Below are 24,843 nucleotides of genomic sequence, written 5' to 3' on the forward strand. Positions count from 1 at the left end.
GAGGTGAAGAGTGTGTTGAGGAAGAGGGGAGGTGAAGAGAGTGTTGGGGAAGAGGGAAGGTGAAGAGTGTGTTGGGGAAGAGGGGAGGTGAAGAGTGTGATGGGGAAGAGGGGAGGTGAAGAGTGTGTTGGGGAAGGTAAAGAGCGTGTTGGGGAAGAGGGGAGGTGAAGAGTGTGTTGAGGAAGAGGGGAGGTGAAGAGAGTGTTGGGGAAGAGGGAAGGTGAAGAGTGTGTTGGGGTAGAGGGGAGGTAAAGAGTGTGTTGAGGAAGAGGGAAGGTGTAGAGAGTGTGTTCGGGAAGAGGGGAGGTAAAGAGTGTGTTGGGAAGAGGGGAGGTAAAGAGTGTGTTGGGGAAGAGGGGAGGTGAAGAGAGTGTGTTCGGGAAGAGGGGAGGTAAAGAGTGTGTTGGGGAAGAGGGGAGGTAAAGAGTGTGTTGGGAAGAGGGGAGGTAAAGAGTGTGTTGGGGAAGAGGGGAGGTGAAGAGTGTGTTGGGGAAGAGGGAAGGTGTAGAGAGTGTGTTCGGGAAGAGGGGAGGTGTAGAGAGTGTGTTGGGGAAGAGGGGAGGTAAAGAGTGTGTTGGGGAAGACGGAAGGTGTAGAGAGTGTGTTCGGGAAGAGGGGAGGTGAAGAGTGATGTTGGGGAAGAGGGGAGGTGAAGAGCGTGTTGGGGAAGAGGGGAGGTGAAGAGTGTGTTGGGGAAGAGGGGAGGTGAAGAGTGTGTTGGGAAGAGGGGAGGTGAAGAGTGATGTTGGGGAAGAGGGGAGGTGAAGAGTGTGATGGGGTAGAGGGGAGGTGAAGAGTGTGTTGGGGAAGAGGGGAGGTGAAGACTGATGTTGGGGAAGAGGGGAGGTGAAGAGTGTGTTGGGGAAGAGGGGAGGTGAAGAGTGTGTTGGGAAGAGGGGAGGTGAAGAGTGTGTTGGGGAAGAGGGGAGGTGAAGAGTGTGTTGGGGAAGAGGGGAGGTGAAGAGCGTGTTGGGGAAGAGGGGAGGTGAAGAGTGTGTTGGGGAAGAGGGGAGGTGAAGAGTGTGTTGGAGAAGAGGGGAGGTGAAGAGTGTGTTGGGGAAGAGGGGAGGTGAAGAGTGTGTTGGAGAAGAGGGGAGGTGAAGAGTGTGTTGGGGAAGAGGGGAGGTGAAGAGTGTGTTGGGAAGAGGGGAGGTGAAGAGTGTGTTGGAGAAGAGGGGAGGTGAAGAGTGTGTTGGGGAAGAGGGGAGGTGAAGAGTGTGTTGGGGAAGAGGGGAGGTGAAGAGTGTGTTGGGAAGAGGGGAGGTGAAGAGTGTGTTGGAGAAGAGGGGAGGTGAAGAGTGTGTTGGGGAAGAGGGGAGGTGAAGAGTGTGTTGGGGAAGAGGGGAGGTGAAGAGTGTGTTGGAGAAGAGGGGAGGTGAAGAGTGTGTTGGGGAAGAGGGGAGGTGAAGAGTGTGTTGGGAAGAGGGGAGGTGAAGAGTGTGTTGGAGAAGAGGGGAGGTGAAGAGTGTGTTGGGGAAGAGGGGAGGTGAAGAGTGTGTTGGGGAAGAGGGGAGGTGAAGAATCATCTTTCTTTCATCTCAGGGTTTCTCCACTTGTTTTCTTTTTCCCAACCCACCTCTGCCTTCCCATCATGCCCTGCTCACTCAAAATTCTTTTCATAATTCACCATTTTCCAGTTCCGCTTCTACCAGTGAGTGACTGGGCGCAAATCAAACAAACCCAATGGAAGTCGCATCTTCCCACCACCTATTTAGTGCACATGACGACACCGGCCTGCAATTTCACACAGAGGTGTGCGGGACTGACGGGAACACGCTGAGGCCACAGCGGGACCTTCACCTGCAGGAAAACGACCAAGTCACCTAATTGTTTACACACAGAATAATGACTCTTTGAAATCGCGTCTCACGTCCGTTCTCCTGCCAAGATAAGAAAACCTGTGCACAAAGTCCCACTGACACTGAAGATCTGCAAGCTGTCACTTCTCACCATGCAAGACACACACACACACAGAAAGAGAGAGCAGGAGAGCGAGACAGAGAAAGAGAGAAAGAGCGAAAGAGCATTGCACAAAAAAAAAAAAAACACCCTCCAAAGCGAGATACAATATGTACAGTGCAGCTCACAGCTTAAGTGCCCTTTCTGGCATCCCGGTTTTGCAGCAGAAACATAATCCACACAATTAATGCCCGAAAATTATAGCCTGGATCTGGCGGTGGTTTTGAAGCATAAGTTATTGATTTGGAAATGAAAACCTGTACTCTTCAAGGTTAAACCCCAGTCCAGCCTCATTACGCCTCTGTCCTTGAGAGGCCCTGCATTAGCGGACACAGCGAGGAGGAGCGCCGGGCTGCTTTAATGAAGGTGAATTTAATGGGATTTAACGTAGCTAGGGGCGACGGAGCAGCAGATAGGGTTTTAACAAAGAACTGTGGTGAGGGGGTGCGGCCCGGGGAGAAGACATTTTCCATTCTTTTTATTTATTTCACCATTCAGGCAGACAGGATGAAAGCGTAGCATGTCTTAGTTGTAAGTGGGTCCCCCGAGTCAGAACTTCCACTCTGTGCCGGAGTCGAGCTGGAAAAAGACCTTTACTTTTCCACCCCGTCCAGCGTATAGTCCAATATAACATGATATGATTTAAAGAAAGAATGAAAATCCATCCTCCACAACTAACCTCTCCACCTGGGCAGAGCACAATTGTAGGCCCAAAGTCTGATCTGGGGGGATGAGAACAGCCAGAACAGCTCTATAAAATATACATATATACAACCACAATAAGAACCACACGCAAAGTTAACGTACAAGCATGCCAACTGCTTCGTCTCTGTTTAGACAGTGCACAAACACAGAAGTTACCATCAAGTTTAATTCCAAGAAAACACCCCCTTGTTTTCTGATGCAACACAACTGTGGGGTGTAGTGGCCACTGTCTCTCCACAACACCTTCCCTCTGAAGCCAAACCAAAGAGCTCCCCGTATTATACAGCACCTGCTCTCTCAGACTACAGTGTGTACTGATGCCCCAGGCCCTCTGCCACAAACAAAACACACACACACACACACACACACACACACACAAAGAGGAAGAGGAGTGGAGGGTGACGACGAGTTGTCAGTTTGCAGGCTGGGCTCCATCATTAATTGTGAGTAGCTCGTATGAGCGAGGCAGGCCATGGTGGGGTGGGAGTGGCTGAGTGCTCAGGCAGGGAGGCCACGCCTCTTTCCCAGCCACGCCCCCTCGGCTTCTCCTGCGCTTTATGTGAACAATGTGTGCTTTCTGCAAATCACATTAAACAGTCCGCTCATACAGTAATGCCCCATAAATATACCTAGAGCTCGAAGACCAATAGTAATTACTTTCATACCTTCTCCAAACTCACTGCACACAACATCCAACCCCACCCCCTCCAGTGAAACCCCACCCCCAAAATCCACCTGGTGTCCTCTTGTTCTTCTACTTTCGTTTTTTTTTTCCTACCCTTTCCTTCCATCGTAAAAATCATCTTTCTCCGCACACACGTGCTGCTGGGATCCTACAGAAGCATAAGCGGAACATTCATTAGAACTGTCGGTGCAACGATGGGGCTCACAGTTACGGCTCACGAGTGCAGGCTGCAGGGTCATCACTCCAGACCTATGAACGGCTCACGAGTGCAGGCTGCAGGGTCATCACTCCAGACCTATGAACGGCTCACGAGTTCAGGCTGCAGGGTCATCACTCCAGACCTATGAACGGCTCACGAGTTCAGGCTGCAGGGTCATCACTCCAGACCTATGAACGGCTCACGAGTGCTGGCTGCAGGGTCATCACTCCAGACCTATGAACTGCCCACCGCACTGACTCTCCCCAACCATGAAAAGGCCTGGAAAAGAAGCACAGCTCATCTCCAACCCATTCCACCATTCATACCCTGGAGTACAGTACCTGAGAGCAACCCCCTACCCCCAACACCCCCAACGCCCCCAATGCCCGTTTCATCCTCACGCTGAACTATACCTCTCTTTTAAATAGCGCACTGTTGATGCACTGCTTTATGTGCATTTTATGAACCTCTGAGGGATTTTACCAGAAAGGACCTCATGCCATGAGCGAGAGGTCAAACCCAGGTTACATAATTAAAGACACGCACCTCACCACACAGCAGTGCGTTCGAGAGTGGCTCAATTAACGCAGAGCCACGCTCCACCGATCCACCGATCTCCTGGCAGGTTCACCATGTGTGGACTCGGAACCCCAGCTGAGGGCTCTGGGTAATGAAGGAGAGGAGGAGACAAGCCTGCAACCCTCACTCTGCCTTAAGAGGTTTGGACAGCGATGAGGGGGGCACTGGGGCCCAGCACAACTGGGGAAACCCACTGGCCAAAGGTCAACCAACCACTCCGAATAGTCCAAGAATGCTGAACCCACGAGAAGCAATTCATAAGTGTTTGTAAATCGAAAAAAGCTTTTTAAAGCAAAGTAGCTCTCCTTTTATGGCTACAGACTGAATTAGAGTAACACTGTAAACAGGCGGAAAACCTTCCCCTGAGTGAACGTAGCAGCCACACGACTGTGGTCACCAGCTCCGTTCTTAGACACAGAGATCCTGCTGCTCTCAGCTGTATGTCTGTTTTTACCATCTTACAAGTGTGTGTGTGTGTGTGTGTGTGTGTGTGTGTGTGTGTGTGTGTGTGTGTGTGTGTGTAAAACACACACATCTCACTTTCAATTAAGACACTGAAACAATCTGAGGGGGGGAAAAGCATGAGTTAAAACTGTGATTTAAGGAATTAGACAAATAATGAGAAAAGAGGGGGCAGAAAATATGTAATATTAAACTATGAACTTATCCTTCTTCTCTTTCATACCTCTTTCTCTTTCAGACCTAAACCTGTCTTCTTTTCTTTAAAGGAGAAGTCAGCTTTAATTGCGGAAGAAATCAAGAAATCTTGTCAGATCAGGTAAATTTTTCATAATTACTAATCGACCGTGATCGCAATAAAACTATCCGCATTGTTCGCACATCTGCGTTTTCCATTTAATCCTTGACTTTCATTGGAGCTGTCTGTAATCCCTCAAACATGACTAATGGGAAAACATTAAGAACAAGTTTGGAACAAGTGGTTCTAATTAAATCCTACTCTGCAGAGGGCCTTGAATCGAAGGAGTTTATCATTTCTTCAGACGAGGCTGCATGTGTTTTTCCTTTTATTAGCAGTTATGGACATACTCAACCCTCACCAAAGGTGTTACACATTTTCCCCAGAAACTTAAAAGGAGCCGTTGGAGAGAAATGTGGTTCAGATTCCAGTGTTCAGCTTTTAAGTGTTCACAAGTGAGTAAACAGTGGGAGGAAGAAAGAACAATAGTGCAGGAGGAATTAAGATGGACCGTTGGAGTTCAAATGCCCACATCCAGTACGAAGGACTTCCTGTGGGCAAACGTGAACGCTTAAGCAGACCGACTGGCATATAAAAAAATGCATATTTTACCACTTCCGACAGAGGAAATAGTGGAGGGAACTCTGGGGCTTTCATGGGAAGCGTTGGTGACCTCACGCTGACAGCGCTCTGGTCCTCCCTCATGTAGTGAACTGAAGTTTATAAGAGTTAATGAACAGTACTGGCATACCGATTCCTAGCGTGAGTCTTTGACACCGTGACCCTTCAACTTTAAAGGAAAGGTCACATATTACATGTGGGTGTAATCAAACAGTCCGCTCTGATTATGCCCCGTCTGCGTTGCTCTGCAAGATCACACTGCTCTCCGTGCTGCTACATCTCTCCATCCAGTTCCAGGGTTTCTTTCCTTCTCGGTCCCTAGCGATGCAGTTAGACAACAAACGCCTGTTGCGTTGAGAGCTGACTCACTGAGCAGATGTAGACTAAATGTAGACACAATTTTTAGGATGATATACAGTTTAATATGGTCCACCATTACTATTAATCTTGTTGCACATGTGTTACGGTCGGTTTAATGAAACACAGGTGTCTTAAGCAACAAACGCGTCTGTCTGTTCCTAATCAAAGGGATGACAACACTACTAGATGTATGTGCAGAAAATATTTTGTCTTTACAATTACGGTTGGTTAAAGTTTCCATGTGCCTTTTCCTAAGCCCTATATAGAATGGCTGTACATTTACATATCTCACGAATACTGAATTAATGCTCTTGCATTGATATTCTTGATATTTACTTTAAAAAATAGATATGACATTTGCTATTTAAACTCCAGAAATCATTAAAATATATTCATCTTTACTGCCTTTTGTAATAAAAATCTCCAGCATTAATTCTGAGTCTATCAAAACTTTAATATATAGAACGAGAATATACATAATTCCATATTTGCAGTGCTGACTGGTTAATGTGTTCATTTTCTCAAAAATATTTATTAGCTATGTTCAGAGCAAAGCAACAATTGCGTTGGCTGACAGGATATTTAGGCGAGTCGTACGTGATACACTATTATTAGATGATATATTTTCACACTATGTTTCTCAACATCCTGGTAATACAGTTTATGGTTTGCCTACTCAGAACACACCTGAATAAATTCATTAACATACCTGAATAAATTCATTAACATATCTGAATAAATTCATCAACATGCCTGAATAAATTCATTAACATGCCTGAATCAACTCATTATCAGGCCCTTCATTGTTGTGTCAAGGCAGGGAACGCACTAACCCTGTAGACCTACAGGACCTGGCCTGGAAAACACCGCACGTACAGGCAACTAAGATTTATGATAGTAATTTATTCATTAAAATAGCAAGCAGATTTTGCACTGAGAACATTTCTGTGAAATATCCATTCTTCTATCCCACTTTTAGGGCTTCCATCCTCACGTGAGCCTGTCAGGCGGTGGTCTCCTCTGGATGGAGACAAACGGAGCAGTGAGGTGTTTTGAATCTCCACTGAAATGCCGCCGATCACGCGCTGCACAGGGTTAGTCCAATACGTCACTTATTTTGCTTTGGATTAGACGCTGATGGAGCCCTAACAGCCACAACAGTTGCCCGCCGTGGTTTCTCGCGTGCTGAGAAATAAGCAAGCTAATGAGCAAATAAACGTCGATTTGTGAGAAAGATTGCACACCTGGCCACCGTGCAGGTGTCTGTGTGGTGCTTATTTGTTTGTAAATATGTTGTATTTTTACTGGTGACCTGGCGCTGATTAAGAGGACAGGGCAGTATCAGGATATTCATCACTCCTCTTTACAACCAGGCTTCCAGTACTGATGACTCTGTCAGCGCTGCCCAGGTCCCTCAGGAAGGCGGTGGGGTGAGCTCCCGCCGTGCCCCGCCCACCTGGGGACGCATGGTAAAGCCATTGGTCCGAGCCAGTTTTGGAGAGCGGTTTTTCGAAGCGTCTCGTGGACTTGGCGGTGTCTGTGACAGGCTGCTCTCCTGGTGAGCTTGCTTCCATGATGAATGGCCACCTTTCCATTCTTTATTGCCCTACTAAATCATAGCCTTGCCATACTTCCATAACCAATCTTTGCTGCTTTTTTTTCTCAAACCCCCCCCCCTTTTTTTGGAATAAAACTACAAAGACTGTACTTTACCGTTTTTTCTCCCCTTTCTCTAATAGAGAACATACAGGTCTCTGTGGGTTTGTGTGTGTGTGTGTGTGTGTGTGTGTGTGTGTGTGTGTGTGTGTGTGTGTGTGTGTGTGTGTGTGTGTGTGCTCAGTACTGTAATCAAGCATGGGAATGTTCATCAGTACAGGCAGATAGCCCAGCACCAACATCTCAACAGCTCAAGCACAAACACACAAGCATGAGCTCTGTGTGCTGCTGTTTGAAGGCAACACTTCAAAAGCGCTCTGCGGTCAACTCAACGGTCGGAGAGACGCAGACAAACACAAGAGGAGGTGAGCGTGAAAACACGAGACGGGCGTGTATGAACGCACCAGGCAGCGTGCGTGGACACATGAGCAGTTGAACATTAGCTCTTCTTCTGGAAATAACATTTAATGCTGCAGCTTATGAACTCTTCCACAGTTTGTAAATTCACTAGGTTGCGTTGTAAGAAGAGACAGTATGTCACAGAATCCTTGCCCCTGAACGCCACAAAGCACACCTGAGGCAGAGCACACAACCCTGCACTGATACGTTCAGTTTCAGCCGTTCAAGCCACAGTGCCAGTAATGATACGGAACATTATTTCAGTTATTGCTTTTCATGAAAATGCATTTTGGGAGGACTACGCAAAGTGTGGATGTAATACGGTGGACGGCACCGAGCCTTCACCTCTCATATCCCTTCAGTGTAATGATACCATCTAGTGCCTTATTACCTGTAACTGTAGCCAGGTTTGCTGCAGGTGAAATGAGCAGTGCGCGTACTGTCTCCTGGCGTTCGGGTTTAACGCAGACGCTCCCTCAGACCCTCACCCCCGAACCGCCCGCCGCAGGACGGGTCAGCTGCCCACCGCAGCTGCGCTTGGTTTGGGGGCAGACATCAAAATAAGGGAATGAGATCACAGTGGCATTTCAGGAATATTAAGCAACAGAAAGGTGAACATCAAATATAGAGATGAAAGACACTTCCAGCAACAGAAGGATAATGCAGGCTTTTAGATATCGGAGACAAAGGGGGGGGGGGGGGGGGGGCATATATTTAGGCCACGCCTCACTTTTTTTTACGTCTCCCCTGGGCAAGAAGAGCCCTCTCCACTGTAAAACCATGTGCATATCGTTACCGTTGAACATTAGAGTCACTGAGCCATCCAAGCAAAAGGTTCAGTAAATATCATCTCAACATTAAAGACCAGGAAATCAAAAATGCACCACTTAGAAAGGAGTGCTGGTGACATTATTTACACCAGGTTAAGAGCACAAGCAGCAGCACACAAAACCCCAACGGCGCTGACCGGTGCCCAAATTCAGTTCTGCTGGACCTCGTGTGCTGATCTTTCCAAACTGCAGGAGCCATGGCTTTGAAAATCACCCATCTACTGACCATCAATCAGCCCACAGCCCACGCACAGCTGCCCCCCAGTACACCTGCAGAGAGTAAATTCAGCCTTACTGACAGAAAGACGTTCACCTCACTGAGGGCTATTCTCACCTACTCAGCTTTGATCCAGGTGTTTCCGTCATCTGAGCTCAGTCACTCCAGGATCAGCACACCACAGGACCGACTCGGGGTGCTGACTTCACAAACTTTTGTGTCTATCGGTTTCACGTGTTTTATAGTGTACTCAGAAGGAAAGGAACACAGATGTCTTTTGATTTCTTGTACTGAAGAAGAGCTATCAAAGTAGAGGAGCAATAACGTATATACTGTACTCTGTCTCCCCCTAGTGGTCTCACACTTGAACTAATTGGACACAGGCAGCACCATACAGCATAACAGAATTACACAGTTATTCATGATTCACATGTAAATAACACCTGAAACATTGTCTTTGTGCTTTAAATGTTCGTTCTGTATGTATATATTTGAATTTTTCATTAATAATGATTTAACGGTATGCATGTTTCTCTCTCTCTCACACACACACACACACACAATAAATATATATATATATATATGAGTGTATATATTTATATTACATATAGATTCGATTTTGAACGTAATGGCCAGGGCCAGGTGTAATATGGTTAGAGAAAGGAGACCAGAGCACTCGGGCCGCGCTGACGGACAGGGTTTTATGAGCCATCAATCAGCAGGACCAGAGCAGGTTTTCGGGCCGGTGGCGGGGGAGGTCTGACCCACGGCCTGCGGTGACACTCGGGGGAGGCCATGACGGTCACCCGGGCAAGCCCATTACAGCAAAGCATGATGGATACTGACCCCAAAAAACGCTCATATGTGGCCTGACATATAATTTGTTATAATTTGTAAAGATCATATGGTCACTTTCACCACCCTTTTTCTGCGGTCTTTGTTTATTATTATATATTATATAATATTTTCTAGTGTAATTGACGTACACAGTATGACATTAAAAAGCACATTGTTACCATGTTAAATGCATATACTAATGATACATTAGTCAAGTACTACTAGTGTGTTTGGTTCACACATGTAAGGAGGATCCGTGATTGGTTGACAATAATTTTTTTTGGTTCTTTGACCCAGACAAATGTATATGTCAGTGAATTAACAGCCCTAAAAAACGAGGGGCATTAATACGAGACCTCTTTCTATTGTTGGAGTCCACTGACCATTGAGCTGATCAAACATTAGCCTGGTAACTTCAGAGTTGAGCAAAGCTATGAGCTGTGCTCTAAAATGCACAGTGTGTGTCTCTGTCAGACACTATTAAGTACGACCTAAATACATCTCTTGTATTATTTTGCAAAACTTTATTTGAATAAATAACTGATACTAATCAGGCTATAGTGCTGAAACAAACGATAAACGTTCGTGTTAGGTACACGCTAGTAAACGCAAGAGACAGATCATGCCAAGGTGCGTTATCATTTTGCCTCTAATCAATACTGCATGATAAACACACGGTAGGGCAAAGGTGAACACAAAGCCCCTGTTGTGGCGTATAAAGACAGACAGCTAAAATAAATAAATAAACCACCAATGGTACACGAGCTTGGCTAATACTGCCTCCAGTGGCTGCTATTAAAACTGCACCATTGCTAATGTAAAAAAAAAAAAAAAAAAAAAAACGTGGCCTGCAATGTTGGTGACAACTGCAATGAAATAATCAGATCCTGTACTGCAAGAGGGAACATTTGAATGTTAAAGTTATTGAGTCCTGTCTGTTATGGAGTAGAGCACAGCGAAAAAGTGACAAAAATCTGGTGTTTTTTATTGCTAAGCAAGAGGTGTTATTTGCCAGTGCCCTCCCCTTTATGACCCCCTCCACACTGATAAGAGCACAGCAAACAGTCTGACGAGGGGAAGAATCACAGCTTCCTCACGGGCTTGTACTGCACGCGGGACACTGAACAAGGCCCGGCTGCCCCGGTCTGGTCCCGAGAGGCGAAACAATACACAATTCACAACAGACGCTGGTGAGAAGACGGAAGCGAGGAAGAGATCCGTGTGGGAGCCCCGTCCCCGATGGTGTGGCTGTCACCCGGAGAAGCCTGAAGTCAAAGAACGCTGATGTGAGAGAAATGGCAGATAAGTAGGAACACCCACGAGCTCCTTAAGGCAGCACGGTTCCACCGGGTCCAGCATCTGAGCTGGACAAAGAGTGCTGGACCACACGGGCCACTGCAATCGCGGTACCATGAAGATCTCTGAGGGCGTGCTGGATGGGATCATGGCCGATTATACAGTAAGCCTGGATCCCAGCTACACCATGCTGGAGTTTGACAGGGTCCTGCCCGCGGACACAGGTATGTGCTTGAGGCCCCGACCACAAGCAGGTCACTTTGGATCTCGGTGGGGGTTAAAGTTCATAGAGATTACAGACATGCGTGTCCAGCACCCTGAACCAGACATCATAACGACCCTCTCCAAGTTCTTTGGTGATGCATTTCAACAGATATGCTGCTAGATGTGGATCTGTTAATCTCACAGGGGCTCACCGAGCGCCAGTGATATTGCACACGAGTTAAATCCCGCATGGCCACGTCCAGACATGTGGTGCAAGTTTGTATTTTTTAAGGAATCCTGTCTGCACTATGTCTAATGGCCCACCAATGGGGACTTTTGAGGCTTTGAGATTCTGGCCAAGTAAGGCATATGTTTAACTGGTTTCAAATTCAAGCTCTTACTTGGCGTTAAAAGGTCCAGTTTCACAATGACGCAAACTCCCAATGTCACTGCACGTTCAAGCCTATTTATCAGTTTCTGGAAGCCTTTTAAAGGCCAATAACGACGTCCTTCCTGCCTTCCCCAATAATCCTGCTGTCTGTAGTCTCGGCGTGTCTGCACTGCTGAATCTCCTGTCCGTCTTTGACGCAGAGCGAGATGAGTGACAGATACATCGCCATCTCTTAATTCAACACAACTGCCCCCTGAACCCAAAACGCACAATCGTGTAATCCGTGCTGCTAAATTGCAAACTGTAAGAGTAATCTACATACATTACGAGGAGGGTCGTCGTGTCCACAGTGCCTGGCCTGTATCAAGAGTGCATTTGACGGTCACTGGTTTAGCGATGCAAAGCAATACTGAAGCGATCGAATAGTGGCGCAGTGCAATTTAATACAACTTACAAGGAGACTGAATTAAAACAGAGCTAGCAGTGCAAAATTAGCCTGAAAATGAATGTGGACTTGGGTTTTCCACTGACCTGTAACTGGTTTAATTAAATGGGGAGTAACAGCAGCGCCAAAAGCGCGTCCACGTCTCCACCAGTAACGCACGTTACCGTCACCGCCACGATTAGCGCGCGCCACTCTTGCAGTTAACATTGTTGAACAAAGTCGTGGGAGTTGGCACAAGGTTATTTTACTCAGGAGAGGAGGCGGTCGCTTGCTGATTATCGCTGCGATTAATTATTCGCTCTGCGCTCGCGCTTATCTGCCGCCACGCAGCTCGCGCGCGCTCACGCGCTGATTACCGCCGCCGCTCCGTTCACGAGGCCTCTCGTGCGTGTTTGCGAAGAGCTTACCGGTAGTCAACGTATAAAGTTCTGCTTTTGATCACTGAACATGTTTTCAATATCGTCCCTGCTGTGACACATCCATCGCAGAACCACTGGTGAGCGCGCCTCCGCCCGTGGACACGCCGGGACTACAGCAGCTCGGTGGGACCCTGTGCGCCATCTGTGCCGACAAGGCCACCGGTAAACACTACGGCGCGTCCAGTTGCGACGGCTGCAAAGGTTTCTTCCGGAGGAGCGTGCGCAAGAACCACGCCTACACTTGCAGGTGAGCGCGCGCTGTGCTGCATTCACCAAGGTGGTGTTGAGAAGTGGACGTGGGTGGTGTCCATATGAGTGAAGTTAAAACAACACATAGTGGTTGCAATATTGCTACAGCCCACCGCCCAATACCATCCAAGGCGAAGATGATGTCAAATAAGCAATCAGAAAAAAATCCATCAGGATTTGTCCAGGCACGTGGACGAGAGCGCGAGCGAGAAATTGATTTCACAGTTCAAGTGTAGGCCTAAGCGAATATGTCATCTTACAGGTCTATCCACACAAAGAGCTCTCGGCCCGAGACCTCGTGTTTCTTTGGGTTGATTCAACTTTTGTCTCCACACATGTGAAAGTTGTCGTGTCTCCTGTTCGTAGATTTAGCAGGCAGTGCGTGGTGGACAAAGACAAGAGGAACCAGTGTCGATACTGCAGGCTGCGCAAGTGTTTCAGAGCGGGCATGCGCAAAGAAGGTGGGAGTGCACGCGCGCCACTGGGAGTTCTTAGGGCACGTGCAGTAAAGCGGCATTGCTGGGTCTGCCGTAATTAAGGAACATGCGTAAAATTGTTCTAAATTGGCTCTGGTCCAATTGTTCAACAAAAATATTACAAAATGTTAGGATTTTTCAGATGAACACATTATACATTTGTCTCCGTATGCATGTTTTCTGTTCTTGAAATCATTATCTGTAGTGTTTGGTAAGGCAGAGGACCTGAAATACCTGGTTCATACATAGCTACTCGGCATTCATGAGAATATCAGATTTCATTACATTTACAGTATTTAGAATATGTTCATTACAAAAAAAAATCTCCATACCTTCCTCTAAAAAGACACGACTTGACATCTTTTCAAATATGTAGGTGAGTCTAAATGTGGCGTTCTAAAATGGCTGCTGTAAAAATATTTTGGGATTTTCTTTTTTAGAAGTGTTGTAGCTGTTTATCCCCAATTTAAAAATAAGTTGAGAAAGTATTGACATGGAATTACGTAGGAGATTGAAAATTATTATCACACATGTATCTGAAAATATGGCCAATTCCACTCTATGATGCCCATTTTGCTTTCTGTCCTCTTCCCAAAATGCCAAATGAATTCAACCTGTCACTCGGGAGGTCTCATCATAATATTTGCCCAAGTTCTATAATGTAGCTGGTTGCAAATGAAGAGCAAAAGAGTTGGGGGTGTGTTGAGAGGGGGGGTGTGGGGGTGGGCAACAGTGAGAGACTGCCCACCTTTACCATATCTCTCCTGCACCAGCCTCAGAGTGAGTGGCTGTGTGTGCGCGAGGTCTTATCACCCCACGGCTATTACTTAGAACCAAGTGTAGCAAAGAAAAAAAAAACAGGACAAGGAGGAGTTCTCTGAATGGCCTTTTTCATATCAATAATTAACATACCCAAGTATGGTCAAATATTTACTGAGGTTTGCTTAAGGGGAGCACAGGCATCCTGCCTCTCAATCTGGGAGACGCTTGTGCAACCTGGGCTGGTTTCTATAGGTTGTAGAGCTCTGAGCTTGATCGATGGGTCGCATGGCCTATACAGCCACACATTGCTTTTCCATGGATGTGAATAAGACAGTTTTAGGACTTATACTACAGCTGCAGTCACAGGTTGTCCTGCAGAACGCTGGTTTGCACCTCACTTCCCTATAGTGTGTGTGTGTGTGTGTGTGTGTGTGTGTGTGTGTGTGTGTGTGTGAGAGAGAGAGAGAGAGAGAGAGAGTCTGGGCATGCATTCTAAGGACGTGATGCATTCTGATGATGACTCTCTGACCTCTCTCATGCTTAGAGTGTTTATTCTCATGTGACTGCAATTCTTAAAAAACAAACACTCTCTCTCACACACACACACACACACACACACACACACACACACACACACACACACAGTCAGGCCAATGGCAGGTTCCAAATAGGAAATCGTTGTTTTCAAGAAACTTGCAGCAGATTCCCATGGATGGAAATAGATAGGAAGCTCAGAAATCATCAGTAGTGCTTACATCATTAGTCACCCTTGCTCCTGTGTTGGGGTGCAGCCTGGCAAATGTGAAGCTCTTTCCAAAGTCTTTCCAGTTCTATGTATAGTGTATTACTGCAATACAGTGTATTACTGCAATAAGTCAGTAGAGTGGGGAAACGGTAGTCATGACACCCCAAATGGCCATAGCAACCTCTTTGAAGATGACCCGCCCCTTGTTTCTCTCTATCTCTTTGTTTCTCTCTCTGGATTAATAGAAACTTGATTGGATGGTGAGAGGACTGTTCTTCTAAATACCCTTTAGAAAGGTGTTTTCTGTCTGACTTTGTGGAAGCTAAGGAAAAAGAGGCTGAATTGATTCAGATCACTCTGACCACTCTGTCATTCATTAGACCAAAATGTTTTTCTTCTCCTAAAACATCTCTGCCCCCTGTCAAAGACTATAGTTCCTCCTGTTCGTACGGGGCGTCGTCATTAAAGCGTTTAAGGACAGGAAAGTAGATCAGACGTGTTCATTTGTGTATCACAAGAGGAATGTCATCAGTATTTGCTCACATAGTTGTTTTATAAGAGGAATGTAAACAAGGAATGTAAACGTGCTGGTTGTTGGCATTAGTTCATCTGAGCCGTCTACGCCGGTCGATGTGGAATATTCCGGATACTATGTCCTCACGGTTGTCGTGTCTTTGTTTGCCTAAGCTGTACAGAACGAACGTGACAGAATCAGCTGTCGCAAAGAAGGCCAGGGAGTTGGCACCCTCACCATCGACGTCTTACTGAAGGCGGAGGCCAGCGTACATCAGGTGGGCTTTCATAATGAAGAAACCAGAACCACCAACTAGCCTTTAGCGCTCTCTCTTTTTAATAAAATGCAAGAAAAGGTTGCTGTTGAAGTGATTTAGGAGAGGCTTGAATATGCTTTAAGAGATTGAAGAGGCAGCCGTTAGGACAGTCCTTAGAGACAAGATCAGTCCTCTGCCTTTGGTTACCTCTGTGAGTGCTGAAATCACCTCAGGTCCCAGTTTGATCACAGCCTATTTAATTGAAGTGCACGAGATTGGAACTAGAACCAGAATTGAGGTTCCCCCCCCCCCCCCCCCCCCATAGTGTAATAACAACCAGGCATCCACACGACAAGCCAACAGAGCACACACAGAACTAATTGGATGATTGACTAATGAGGCAAGAAACGAACCTGGGCTGTTTTCTATTGAGCTTTAGTCCACGTTTGTGCCTTTCAAACGGGCACAATGGCTGTCTGACCCAATCCCAACAGAGATCTGATCCCTCAGAGGCCCAAACAAAACCGCCCATATCTACCACCCATATCTTCACCCATCCCCGTGATTTATGCGTACGTTCCTAGTCCAGCTTCACATAGCTTGTTTCAAAATGCATTGCCAGCTTATAAGCAGCCCGTCTGAACCAGTGCGACTCGGCCGCAGAGATCCAGCTCACTCTCTGGGTTGTGTCTGCAGTACTCCGCCGTGACTCCCCCGGTGTGTGACATTAGCGCCAAGAAGATCGCTCGACCAGGCGACGTGTGCGAATCCATGAAGCAACAGCTCCTCCTGCTGGTGGAATGGGCAAAGCACATCCCGGAGTTCTGCGAGTTGCCCGTGGACGACCGGGTAGGACACGGCAACGTGTGTTTGTGTGGCCTGGCGCCTCGTCTCCACACGCCGGTTAGCGCGGGTGGCTCGACGCTTTAAGCATTTGGCGTCGCCGTAATCGGTCTGGTTTGTGTTGGCTACACTCTAGCCTCCAGATGACAAGCGCGTGGAACGTCTGTGTACGTATGTGAATGTGTATGTCTGTGGCTGGTGGGCGGCGTGTGTGTGTGTGTGTGTGTGTGTGTGTGCGTGCGTGCAGGTGGCCCTGCTGCGAGCTCATTCAGCCGAGCACCTGATCCTAGGGGTGACCCGTCGCTCCCTGCCTTTCGAGGACATCATCTTGCTCGGTGAGCGTGGATTCTCCCAGAGTCTGAACTTGCCGCTGTGCGAGACCAGGGATTAGAGCTGCACTTTGTACCACACAGGAAATGACTTCATCATCCCTGTGATCGGCCCCGAGCAGGAGATGTCCAAGGTGGCTGCACGCGTGTTGGGCGAGCTGGTCCGGCCCCTGAGAGAACTGGACATCACGGATGCAGAGTTCACCTGTCTCAAGGCCATCGTGTTCTTTGCCCCAGGTCAGTCAGGGGTGGTAAGGTCAGGGCGGGTCGGGTCAGGGCGGGTCGGGTCAGGGCGGGTCAGGTCAGGGCGGGTCGGGTCAGGGCGGGTCAGGTCAGGGCGGGTCAGGTCAGGGGTGGTAAGGTCAGGGCGGGTCGGGTCAGGGCGGGTCGGGTCAGGGCGGGTCAGGTCAGGGCGGGTCGGGTCAGGGCGGGTCGGGTCAGGGCGGGTCAGGTCAGGGCGGGTCGGGTCAGGGCGGGTCAGGTCAGGGCGGGTCGGGTCAGGGCGGGTCGGGTCAGCCCCTGGTCCGTTACTTCACTCACATTTTCCAGCAGTGGTTTCGTCTGAAGCCTCGGTCCTTGCTCTTGGCAGTCTCCTCAGTCTGGACACCTCCAGCTTCATGGTGTTCTATGGAAAGATATTAATGTCTGGGAAGCCACTGGCGAGAACGACCGAGTTCCTGGTTTTATGGCCTGTTGGACGTTGGGTCTGATTATAAGAGGTATACAGGAGGCACGGCCAGATTGGCCGGGGACCGTCAGGTTCTGTCTGAGAGAACTGCTTACACAAACACACACGCATGGGCCAGCCACCGTCCACTACCGCGCATCCTGGGGCTCGACCTGCCCCGCAGACCTGCCCTACAGACCTGCCCCGCAGACCTGTGCCACTCTATTTGTCTATTTATTATTATTCTAATCCCGTGCTTTCGCGCAGACTGTCCGGGACTGGCGTGCTCTCCGATGGTGCGCAGACTGCGCTTCCAGGCCCAGGTGCTGCTGGACGAGGCGGCCTGTGAGAAGAGGGGCCGTTTCGGGGAGCTCCTGCTCCTCCTGCCCCCCCTGCAGAGCGTGGCCTACCACATGCTGGAGCAGCTGCAGCTGGCGCGCCTGCTGGGGGAGGCCAGCGTGGACAGCCTGCTGCAGGAGATGCTGCTGGGGGAGGGAGTGACGGGGAGAGCTGATCCCCAGTCAGCCGCAGGTACCGGCAGAGCACGTGCCGAGCGCCGGCCGCTGATCCACAGTCAGTTTGGAACTTTGTGGCCGGAGTAAAACAGAGGTGGACGGCCCTCGGGTCTGAAGTTGCAGCTACAATGACCGTTTCAGAGCTACGAGATGGCTGCCCAGACAGATTACACACACACAAAACACTAAAAGAGATGTTTGGGAAAATTTTGCATTCCAAAATAGCTGGAGCACTGAACGCAAGCAACCGCAATAAATTAAAATCTTTTGCTTTTTTTTAGTGCAGTTGTATTAAATTTGAATAATGACCAATGTAAAAGTTATAAGTTAATTAAAAATGCTATAAATCTAATAAATGCAAATGCGAATAAATCTAATAAATGCAAATAAATCTGGCAGCTTCATCACATTCCTGTGATCTCAGGCTTGGAATATGCAGACAGCACTTGATGATCTTACGGCTCTGTGTGGAAAACTGTCTGGCGTTTGGTGCTTTAGAAAAAAAAAACAAATGAGGCCGTGTTATTTGGGAAAACAAAACTGCATAATATGAAGCTGAAAGGGAGTAGTGATGACCGTGACCTATGACCTGTGCTTCCTCCGCCCCCTGCAGGCTCCAGCATGGATGTGATGGCCTATGGTCTGCCTCACGGGCCCATGCCCCGCCCTCATCCTGACCACGCCTCCATGTCCCACTCTCATCCTGACCACGCCTCCATGCCACGCCCTCATCCTGACCACACCTCCATGTCCCACTCTCATCCTGACCACACCTCCATGCCACGCCCTCATCCTGACCACGCCTCCATCCCTAGCTTCACGTCTGTGATACTCCCTGTCCCGGCCTGTGAGTCCACACCATAAACATCACATGGAAATGAGACCCATGAAGATATATGGATGTTTACAGGATGCTTACACCACTTTCATTGTCTCTGATTTGTCGCTAATATTACACACACACACACACACACCTAGTAGGGTTATATATATATATATATATATATATATATATATATATATATATATATATATATATATATATATATATATAACACACACATTCACCCACCCAAACTCTGGACAGGGCAGGATGTTGTTGTCTGTCTCCCATCATAAATATTATCAGCAATATTTTTTTCTGTCTCCTTATTTTGCTGAGTGTCAACTCGAAGTTTTGAGTGATGCCCATATGTGTGGAGTTGGTGTCAGTCTAATTTACCCAGTGCCAACACCCCTCCCATCTCTCTCTCTCTCTCTCTCTCTCTCTCTATCTCTCTCTATCTCTCTCTCTCTCTCTCCCTCTCTCCCTCTCCCTCTCCCTCTCCCTCTCCCTCTCTGTCACCAGCCACAGTTCCTCGTCTTCTGCGCTCCCATGCTGGACTCCAGCTGTACCCGCCCAGCCCAGCAGGGGGCGTGCCAGGAGAGATGAGCGGCTGCCTTTCCGTGCCCACCCTGCACACGAGCCTCTGAGCAGAGTGGGAGCGTGCCTGCTCTTACACACACACACACACACACACACACACGCCTGGTCTTTTATACACACACACACACACACACACACAAAAGGCTTGGCTGCATTCTCAATCTTCTCTCAGTAAGAGGTGCACACATAATTAAGTCATGAAGACTGAGTGATACATGAATTGCAGCTATGGAACTGCACTTTTAACCTTGTTGACAACGAGACATTGAACGTTTTTTTTCATGGGTGTGAAAGGGTGTGGGGGGGACGAAAATGAATGACAAATATCAATAAAATATAATTGTTGGTGACATATTAACAGATGATTGTATAAAGATAAAGATAGTAAAGTTGTTCTGTGAAATCACAGGTAACTGCACCATTTATGACATCGGTGATGTGACACGGAAAAGTGAAAAAATGAGTTCATGGTTCAGTCAGACTGATTTATCTCACATACCACATTTACATTAGCAGTGATAACTGAGCATCGGTTTACTGGTACTGACCATATACGGAAAGAAAATAACTTAAGCACGAACATCTTGTCCTGTTTTTATTTTTTAAATGAGATTATTAAATTGTAGCATTTTTTGGATATTAACTTGTACACTTACACCGAGGTAATCATGTGAAAGAAACTCTTTAACATGGATGTGGTTCTTATGTTAATTAAACAAGTTGTATACCATTTTTCTTAATGTCTTGCATAAAAATTCACTTTCTATCTAAATGCAAACACACAGTGGTCCAGGATAGAACTGCAGGTTTTTCTGCGGGACTTGACCCTTTACTGGACACTTCTTTGAGGTCAGTGGCAGTAACCAGGATGCAAAATTTCAGCAGAAACCGGACACATTTTCACCATCTCCCGGCAGAGGGCGCCATATACTCATCAGTAAACGAGGATCCTATGAAATGTTGAGGTCAACAGACGAGATTAATAGATTATTGTTAGCAGACTGACACTAGAAGGTTGAATAGGATGCAAGCAGAGTTTTGTATATAGACCATCTATATTTGAACCCTAGTTTAGCACCACTGATCTGTAATTTAGAACAGCAGCCGACACTCTTCTTGGCTTTTCCCTGGAGATTGAAGAACTTCCATCACTTGGGTTCTCTGTCCTGCAGGGTCAGGAGATGCAGGTTTGTGTCTACGTGTCTGAATGCTGGTGGGGGTGTGTGTGTGTGGGGGGGGGGGGGGGGGGGGGGGCTTCAGCAGGACTCATTAGGACTCTGTTCCAGTGGGGTGGGTTTTATTTTCCTATACCATGACCTCCGTCTGTGTTTATTTTCAAACATAAAATGCTAAATCAATAGACAAGAGGAGGAAGAATAAGAAATATTGAACTATTGGCAACAGCGACCACAACAGTAGCACACACCGACTGGTAATACCCCATACATGCACACACACACACACACACTAAGGATCTTTTACTGGCTGTTAATACCCCCCACATACATACACACACACACACACATACTGAAAATCTTTTACTAGCTGTTAATACCTCTGGTGGGTTTATTTCCTTCAACCCCCCTCCACCAACCACATACACACACAGGCATCTTAAACTGTGTTTAAACCACTGGTGAGTAATTCCTTCCCAGTCTAAATGCTGACAATGCTCAATTCATTACAGATTCTTTCAGCAGCTGAAGTAAGTGACATCCCCAACTAACAACCAGGTTACAATCACCTGAGAAGATTAAACCAGGGCATTTATAAAAAGAACCCATTCAAGAAAGAGAAGAGGGAGAAACATTTCTAGAACAAAACCGGAGCTTCAGGTTTATGTACATTGTGGAAACACAACTCATTTCTGTAACAGGACATGTATTCTGTGTGGTGTGTCTACACTCACACCACTTTACTGCTGTATGGTTTATTGGAAGAATAACTTAGCAGAGTGAGGTCCTCTCACTACACAGGTAAATAAAGCAGGTTTGTATTTAGGGTAAAACTCCTGAATGGTTTAGGAAGACATCATAATTTGAGCCCTTTAATCATAGATTTCAATAACATTCTTTGATGATTACCTTATGATATGTGATTATATGTTTGTATATTATAAAATGGTTCATCATGTCTCAATTAGGTTGTGCTTATGCATAATGTTGATTCTTTTGTACATCAGACTGAGTGGGAGTGAGGTGCAGGAGTGTTTTCTATTACACCCCAGGGTGAATAAACTGAAGAGTTAAACAGGGAAGGTCGGCAGGACCAAAAGTGAATGTAATGATCCACAGAAACTACCAAACCAAGAAGCTGACGTGAAGCTGACGTGAAGCAAGGACAAGAGGAAGAGCGGCAGGACGAACGGCACTTACGGCACGTGAGACGCCCACCAGAGCACAAGACACAAACCAGGGTAGCACACACAGGGGAAGATGAACAGGGACACCTGTGGGGACACCTGTGGGACAATTAGTGGGACTTGTGACAAGGAGGTTGAGTTGGGGGAGGAGCAAAGAATCAAAGCAAAACCCAAAGGAAACAAAAACAGACTCAACCAAAGCGTCCACAGGTGAACCACTCGGACAGAATATTCCAGTAGGCCGTTGGTTATGGTGATGCCATTGGACAACAGCGCTGCTACAAACACGCATCCTCCATTAGCAAACTCGTGTCTCTGAGAAGATTCTGTTAGCAAACCCAGGTCCCAGTTTTGTTTACCTCAAGAGCTTGAGACAAAGGAAAGGGATGAGCAAGTGAAATTATACTGAGAAAATCCAGCAGAGACTGAGCTGTTAACTCACGCCACCAAACAAACCCCATATAAAAACCAATGGTGTTTTTGACAAGCATCCCACACCAATACTTTCTGAGCAGAAATAACAGAAGATGCTGTTGGTTTCTTCCTCCCCTTTCACTGAGGAGATTTATTCAGTGTTTTACCAAGAATCTGCCCCAGAATGTCTCCCCTTCCTTCATGGCTGAACAAGTCTGTGGGCTCCAGCTGAAAAGCCGTTTTTCAGCATTCTGGGAAGGGACCTGTTCCAGCGACCTGTCTCTCTCGCCAACTCCCCCTCCTCCACCCGCCTGGCTCTCCTCCACACGCTGCGCTACATCTGGGCTTTTCCATGCTGATCCAGCCCCACCCTCACACTCGCCCCCTCCGTAGGGGCGGAGAGAGAGGGAATAAACGGTGAAAACCACACGCCTGGCGCAGCACAGACCGGCCCTTTCAGCTGCCCTCGCCCCTGCTGACCCGTAGCCGGGCCTGGCCAGAGACCGTGGAGCCTCCCCTCTCCCCGCAGCAGCTCAGACACTGGCCGCTGTCTGAGCTCCGGGCGAAATGACTCGATCCAACATCAGCTCAGATCTGAAGAAGAGATGAAAGGTGAATTTAAGCCTACCTGAATGAATGTGGATCAGGTATTACGTTTACAGGCAAGCACTGATATGCAGTGTCATATTCTCTCTCTCTCTCTCTCTTTCTCTCTCTCTCTCTCACACACACTCACACACACACACACACACACACACACACACACACACACACACACACACACACACACACACTCACACACACACACAACTCTTCTGTTGGTTTGACATGCCTGCTGTTCATTCCTAGTTCTACTGAGAAAATGAGTGTTTCTTTCCAGTTGTAACAGCTATGTAATTAGTTCACCGTGTACACATTAGTACTCAAGAAGGGTTCAAACCTCAGTTTCCTGATATCATCATATTCATTTGAATATTGCACAAAAAAGTACATTAGTGACCATTACTTACAGTAACACTTAAAGTTTCAGCGTTAGAAACCACCCCAGTACGTAAGAGTGGGTAGAGCTGAGCTCATCTCACTAAGTTCTTATTCAGTTACTCACTTGTCTGTGTTTATCATTTAGCACCGATGATTAATGGGAAGTAAAACAGGTTATTGTGAAAAGCGCCACAAATGTGGCTCTGACTGGGGATAACTGGACCTCTGTTTGCTAACAATAACCTGTTTTACTTCCCTTTTCTCATCATACAGCTGCTGGATTTTCTTCGACATTGTCTTTCTGGACGGCAGTTCATAACTTGCATCAGTTGACGCAATTTGCAGTGCTTCTTGTAAGCCTTTATCTTCGACCACAGAGAGCGGTCTACAGTCCACAGCAATCCATCTCGCCTGTGAATTGGTCAGTTTGTCTGACGTGGACTTTGACATTTTGTTTCTTAATTTGAACCCCGACGTGTGGTCGAGTGTTGACTGGCAACAAGAATGATCTTGGTGTGACAGCTCATTATAGATGATGAATGGAAGATCCAGTCATTTGCTTTGAGCATGCAGAAGACCACTTCTAGCCACTATGGAGATGTCTGTGTAGAGGACTTTATGGCTGTGGCAGAGGCCTGGGAAATTTAAGAAAAAGTCTACCATCTAAAATGGTATTAAAAAACATTTTCTGATTTACTTCAGTTCCTCTTATTCTTCCAATGTTCTGAGCAAAACTCCCAAAATTAAACAACATTTTTGGTCAGAATTTCCAGTGTTCTGAAAACTGTTTGCTCTGTTTTCTGCACTCATCTATTGGTTATTAATTAATTAGATAATTTTTTTTTATCGAGTCCCACCCCTATTATAGACATGTGTAGAAGTGTGTAGAAGTGTGTAGATGTATGTAGATGTGTAACTCGTAGATGCGTTTTGTGCCTCATTGCAGGGTATTTCGTGGTGATATGCTGATTCAAACACAGCTTTTATGGCTCCTGTTATTCCAGACGGCACCTGTGTGTTCACATTTCTGGTATCTCTCGTACTTGCATTGTGCAATGTATTGAAGTAGACCCAGAACTTCTTTGCATTCGTGTAATGAAACAAAACATTACTACATTACTATTAAGTAATATACATTATACCAATTATATTATAAATAAGGTTATAAGCCATTGTGTGTGTACTGCTCCCACCACTGGAAGCATAGCCAACCTCAAGGTTTGGAAACTTTTTTTTGTGAACCATCTGGAATCAGCTGCATTTCTGCTCAAAAGATGGCCATTTTACTGGGCCACCTTGTTGAGCACTTTAGTGAACGTTCTTGAGAGATAAAGTAGTGTTCTGCCCTTTCTATTGTCAGTAATAACTAACATCTCTTTGTGTAACTTTCTGTAGTCCCGCACAGTACTTGGGAGGTTTGGTGTTTAGGTATATTTTGGTTTTCAGAAGTTAGGAGGTATTTTGGCATGTCCTTCTCTACAAAAATGTTCCAGTTCATAGAGAATTGTGGGGTATTCTGCTGAAATGGCCTGCTTCAGATTATAATGGCATAAACTTCAGATTTTGTTGTCTGTTTGGGCCACTCTGATATTGATTTACTTCTGTGTTTCATATCATCGTTGTGCTGTCTGAGGCAATCTCGTAGACACTACGTGGTATTCATCATCAGTTACATCCTGCCCTCAGACAGCCCAGAAGCTCTACACACTTGTATGCTGCTATGCGAATTTTCAGATGTGACCTGTCCAAATCTAGTGCTGCATTCATGTACCAACGACTTTATTTGCCTCGCCTGATATTAATGT

The 24,843-nt window shown here is 46.8% G+C and overlaps 1 protein-coding gene and 1 long non-coding RNA gene across 3 annotated transcripts in view; one reads left to right on the forward strand and one right to left on the reverse strand.

The window, feature by feature from the left end:
- The window catches only part of LOC143528174 (uncharacterized), a 29,499-nt gene extending 16,294 nt beyond the window's left edge, over window positions 1–13,205 (reverse strand). Inside the window, exon 1 of one of the 2 annotated variants that reach the window (XR_013134385.1) lies at window positions 12,488–13,205. This is a non-coding gene — a long non-coding RNA (uncharacterized LOC143528174). Of the gene's footprint in view, window positions 1–12,166; window positions 12,349–12,487 lie in introns of those variants that run through there. The other variant, XR_013134386.1, reaches the window with a different exon arrangement.
- Window positions 10,825–19,995, forward strand: hnf4b (hepatic nuclear factor 4, beta). Its single transcript, XM_077023768.1, has 10 exons — window positions 10,825–11,264; window positions 12,569–12,746; window positions 13,115–13,209; window positions 15,419–15,522; window positions 16,198–16,350; window positions 16,592–16,679; window positions 16,758–16,910; window positions 17,608–17,871; window positions 18,469–18,702; window positions 19,204–19,995. The coding sequence occupies exons 1-10, from the start codon at window positions 11,156–11,158 to the stop codon at window positions 19,326–19,328; spliced, it is 1,503 nt and encodes a 500-aa protein (XP_076879883.1). The 5' UTR covers window positions 10,825–11,155; the 3' UTR covers window positions 19,329–19,995.
- The last annotated feature ends 4,848 nt before the right edge of the window (window positions 19,996–24,843 follow it).

This window comes from Brachyhypopomus gauderio, chromosome 12 (assembly GCF_052324685.1).
Source record: "Brachyhypopomus gauderio isolate BG-103 chromosome 12, BGAUD_0.2, whole genome shotgun sequence".
NCBI lineage: Eukaryota > Metazoa > Chordata > Actinopteri > Gymnotiformes > Hypopomidae > Brachyhypopomus > Brachyhypopomus gauderio.

Excerpts from the sequence above, each read along its gene's own strand:
- hnf4b (XM_077023768.1), top strand. The coding sequence starts at position 11,156 with ATGAAGATCTCTGAGGGCGTGCTGGATGGGATCATGGCCGATTATACA. Across the intron at positions 11,265-12,568 it reads GGTCCTGCCCGCGGACACAG|AACCACTGGTGAGCGCGCCT; the intron begins GTATGTGCTTGA and ends CATCCATCGCAG. Across the intron at positions 18,703-19,203 it reads GATACTCCCTGTCCCGGCCT|CCACAGTTCCTCGTCTTCTG; the intron begins GTGAGTCCACAC and ends CTCTGTCACCAG.